At 61.9% G+C, this 4649-nt stretch overlaps 1 protein-coding gene across 1 annotated transcript in view; it reads right to left on the bottom strand.

The window, feature by feature from the left end:
- LOC103614961 (keratin, type II cytoskeletal 8-like) overlaps positions 1–4649 on the bottom strand; it is a 6082-nt gene that overhangs the window by 691 nt on the left and 742 nt on the right. Inside the window, exons 2-7 of the mRNA XM_017733384.1 lie at positions 3614–3822; positions 3074–3134; positions 2857–2952; positions 2597–2761; positions 985–1110; positions 374–619 (exon numbers count right to left, since the gene is read on the bottom strand). Of these exons, the coding sequence (XP_017588873.1) occupies positions 374–619; positions 985–1110; positions 2597–2761; positions 2857–2952; positions 3074–3134; positions 3614–3822 (903 nt within the window). The remainder of the gene's footprint in view (positions 1–373; positions 620–984; positions 1111–2596; positions 2762–2856; positions 2953–3073; positions 3135–3613; positions 3823–4649) is intronic.

Genomic DNA, 4649 nt, shown 5'->3' with positions numbered 1-4649 from the left:
GGGGTATTTAAGGGACATGGCCAAGATGTTGGAGGGGGCTGAAGGGGGCCCCCCAAACTGAGTGGTTTTGGGGGCAGAGGAATAAGGGACATGATCAAGTCGGGGGGGATTTGGGATGTGGGATGTTCATAGGATATGGGATACCCCGTGGGATATGGGATGCGGGATATGGGGTGTCCATGGGATGTGGGGTATGGAACGTGGGACGCCCATAGCATGTGGGATACTCGCAGGATATGGGACATGGAATATGGGATGTTCACAGTATCCAGGATGAAGGACATGGGATATGGGACGGAGCACGGGACACAGGGTGTGAGATACGGATGCCCAGAGGTTATGGGATGTGGGATGCCCATGGGATTTGGGATGCGGGATTTGGGGTCGGGGGTTCCCACCTGCTCTCCTCCCCCTCCAGCAGCTTCCTGTAGGTCGCGATCTCGATGTCCAGGGCCAGCTTGACGTTCATGAGCTCCTGGTATTCCCGGAGCTGCCGCGCCAGGTCCTGCTTGGCCTGGGCCAGGGCCCCCTCCAGCCCTGCCAGCTTGGCCCGGGCGTCCCTGAGCGCCAGCTCCCCGCGCTCCTCGGCCTCCGCCACTGCCGCCTCCAGCCCAGAGCGCTGCGGGCCGGGACGCTGAGCCCAGGGTCCCCTGGGCCGGTGCCCCCATGACCCCCAGCATCCCCAGTGTTCCAGTGTTCCACGTCCTATCATCCTCTGTGTTCCATGTGCCTGTGTCCTGGTGTTCCTCACTCCCCAGTATCCCTCATATCCCACTATCCCTCACCCCCCTGTTCCCCCCAGTATTCCCAGCCCCCCAAAATCCCCTCCATCTCTGAGCCATCGCTCTCTCCTCCCGTTTCCCGGATGAGATCCCGAGGGATCCTCAGGAACCCAGTGGGGGGGTTCCCAAGGGGTGCTGGGGGATGTGTGGGGGAGGGGCAGGCAGTATCCACCCAAATTTCCATCCAGGGTGGACCCCAAACCTGATTTTTGAGAGCCTCAATCTCTGCCTGGATCCGCTGGATCCGCCGGTTCAGCTCCTGGATCTGGCTCCGGGTCTGGCGCAGGTCGTCTCCCTGCTTCCCAGCCGCCGTCTTCAGCTCTTCGTACTGGGGGCACCAGACAGGGGCTGGGAATGGGGGGCATCCCCCAAACCCACCAGTACCCCAGAACCGGGAGGGAAGAGCTGGGATGTGATGGAGGCAGGAGGGATGCTCCGATAGGGATGTGGTGGCTCCAGTTGGAATTTGGTGGGTCCGGCTGGGTTTGGAACTGGGATCTTGGGGAAATGGAGACTGGGGGGACTCCTCTTTGCCCCCAACATCCCAAAATCTGGCATGGAAGAGCTGGGATTTGCCTGTGTCAAGAAGGATGTTCCAACTGAGATCTGGGATCTCAGGGGGATAGAGATGAGGGGACCCCTCTCTTCCCCAGCACACCCAAACCGGGGAGGAAAGAGCTGGGATGTGGCCACGCCAGGAGGGATGCTCCAGTCGGGATGATCCATTCGGATGTCGTGGGTCCGGTTTGGAGTCAGGGTCTTGGTGGGATGGGGAGGGGGGAACCTCACTTTTCTACCAGCACCCCAAAAATTCAGAGGAAAGAGCCAGGATGCGGCGATGCTGGGAGGGACGATCCAGCTGGGATGTGGCGGCTCTCACTGGAATTTGGTGGGTCTGGTTGGGCTTGGATCTGGGATCCCACTGGGATGAGGCCACCAGCACCCCAAAACAGGGCATGAAAGAGCCTGGGAAGAACCAGCACTGGGAGCTGCACCAGGAATGGGGATGAGGGCCCCTCCCTGCCCCGCAGCGCCCCAGCACTGGGACAGGCCCACGCCGGGGGGATGCTCCAGGCTGGGATGGGGCAGCTCCGGTTGGGTTTCCAGCCGGAATTTCTCCCACGCAGCAGCCACTCCCTCCAGGGCAGGGAGGAGGAGGAGGAGGAAGGGTTTTGGGTGAGGGGGAAGAGGAGGAGGAGGAGGGGGAAGGATTTGGGGCAGGGAGGAGAAGGAGGAGGAGAAGGAAGTTTCAGGGTGCAGGAAGAAGGAGGAGGATGGGGCAGGGAGGAGGAGGAAGGTTCAGGGAGCAGGGAGGAGGAGGAGGACAAGGAGGAAGAAGGATTGGGGCCCAGGGAGGAGGAGGACAGGGCAGGGAGGATGAGGAGGATGAAGGGTTGGGAACAAGGAGTAGGATCGGGGAGCAAGGAAGAGGCTGAAGGTTTGAGAAGCAGGGAGGAGGAGGAAGGTTCAGGGCAGGGAGGAGGAGGATTAGGAAGAAGGAAGAGGATGGGGCAGGGAGGAGGTTGAAGGGCCAGGATGTGGAAGAGGAGGAGGAAGTTTTAGGGAGCAGGAAGGAGGAGGAAGGCTCAGGGAGCAGTGAGAAGGAGGGATGGGGAAGCAGGGAAGAGGATCAGGGCAGGCAGGGGGAGGAAGGATTGGGCAGGGAGGAAGAGGAGGAGGAAGGATTGAGGGGAAGAGAGGAGGAAGGTGAAGGTTTGGGGAGCAGGGAGGAGGAAGAGGAGGAGGAGAAGAAGGAGGAGGAGGAGGAGGAAGAAGAGGAAGGCTTGAGGGGAAGCAGGGGGGGCTCTCCTGACCTTGACCTGGTAGAGGCCCTCAGCCTCAGCACGGCTGCGGCCAGCGATGTCCTCGTACTGCGCCCGCACGTCCGCCAGCACCCCGGCCATGTCCAGCTGGCGGCTGTTGTCCATGGACACCACCACGGCCGTGTCCGACACCTGCACCCGCAGCTCCTGCAGCTCCTGTGCACGCGGGGGGACGGGTTTAGCCGGGGGGCACCCCCCGAATCCCGGCATCCAAAATCCCAGGCACCCCCAAATTCAGGGAAGCCCCAAACCTCCTCGTAGAGCTGCCGCAGGAAGTTTATCTCGTCCGTGAGGCTCTCCAGGCGTGATTCCAGCTCCACCTTGGACATGTAGGCTTCATCCACGTCCTGCGGGAACACCCCTGTCACCCCCCTGTTCCCAGCACTCCCAGGAACCCCCCAGCAACCCCCTGGTCTCAGGGAGCACCCCCCGTGTCGGGGTCCCCCCTCGGTGTTGGGGTTCCCCCACCTTTTTGAGCAGGACGAACTCGTTCTCCTTCTCTGTGCGGTGGTTGATCTCCTCCTCGTACCTGGGCAGGGGGACACAAGGGGACATGGAGCAGTGGGGATGGGGGACATGGCGACAGGGGGGACATGGGGACAGGGGACAGGGGACAGGGAGGGATATGAGGATGGGTGACATGGGAACGTGGGGACAAGAGCATATAGGGAGACAAGGGGATGGGAGGACATGGGGACATGAGGACAGAGGGACAGAGGGACAGAGGGACAGGGCGATGGGAAGATGTGGGGACATAGAGAGGACTTGGACCAGGGATGTGGGGACATGAGGACACAGGGAGACCCAGGGACATGGGGGGGGACATCGAGGGCTATGGGGCCAGGGGGACACGGGCATGAGGGGACATGGGGGTAGGCAGCTCCCCTGGACTAAACACCTCATTCCTGGCCAGGAAACATCTCCATCCCTGGCAGGGGAGCCGGGGACATCCGTGCCCAGCCCTGCTGGCAGCTTCACCACCCTGCCAGGGGGACACTGATACTTTACTTGGTCTTGAAGTCCTCCACAAGGTCCTGCATGTTCTTGAGCTCTCCCTCGAGGCGCCCCTTGTCCGCCAGGAGCCCGTCCAGCTGCCGCCGCAGGTTGCTGATGTAGGCCTCGAACATGGGAGCGATGTTGCTTCGCGTCGTCTTCTGCTCCTGGAGGAGGCTCCACTTGGTCTCCAGGAGCTTGTTCTGCTGCTCCAGGAACCGCACCTGGGAACGGGGAACGGCACCTCAGAACCAGCCAAAACCACCACAAAATCACACCTGGAGGAAAGGGGGTCAGGAGCACTCCCACACCCCCAAAATCACCCCAAAATAACACACGCACACCAAAGTCACCCCGAAATCACCAAAAAATTACCCCCACCCCCCAAAATCACACCTGGGGGAAAGCAGGGCCAGGGGCACTCGCATACCTCAAAATCACCCCCACCCCCCAAAATCACACCTGGGGGAAAGCAGGGCCAGGGGCACTCGCATACCTCAAAATCACCCCCACCCCCAAATCACACCTGGGGAGAAAGGGGGAAAAGAGGGTCAGGGGCACTTCCAGCACCCCAAAATTACCCCCAAATCACCCCCGGGGAAAATGGGTTGGGCTGGAGGGGGACATGAAGTGGAAGGGTGGGGGCAGGGGGGAGATTTGGGGTCCTGGGGCAAGCTGGAGTCTGGGTGTCCTTGGGGGGGTCAGGAGGGGGTCAGGGTGTCCCCAAGGAGGGTGTCAATGTCCCCGAGGGTCTCAGAAGGTTTCCAAAGGTGCTCAGGATGTCCCAGCTGATCCAGCGGGTCCCTGAAGGGGAGCTGGGAGGGGTTCTCAATGTCCCCAGGGGTCTCAGGAGGTCCCCAAAGGTGCTTGGGATGGCCCAGCTGAGCCTCAGGGGGTCCCAGGGAAGGTGTCAATGTCCCCAAGGGTACAGGAGGTCCCAAGGAGGGTCTCAGTGTCCCCAGGTGTCCCAGGCTGTCCCAGGAGCCAGTCCCCAGGGTGGTCCCGCCCCCCCCTCGGCTGCCCGCCGCCCCACCTTGTCGCTGAAGGGGCG

Source organism: Corvus brachyrhynchos, unplaced genomic scaffold, assembly GCF_000691975.1.
Source record: "Corvus brachyrhynchos isolate BGI_N302 unplaced genomic scaffold, ASM69197v1 scaffold875, whole genome shotgun sequence".
NCBI lineage: Eukaryota > Metazoa > Chordata > Aves > Passeriformes > Corvidae > Corvus > Corvus brachyrhynchos.
This window is presented reverse-complemented; position numbering and strand designations above follow the sequence as displayed.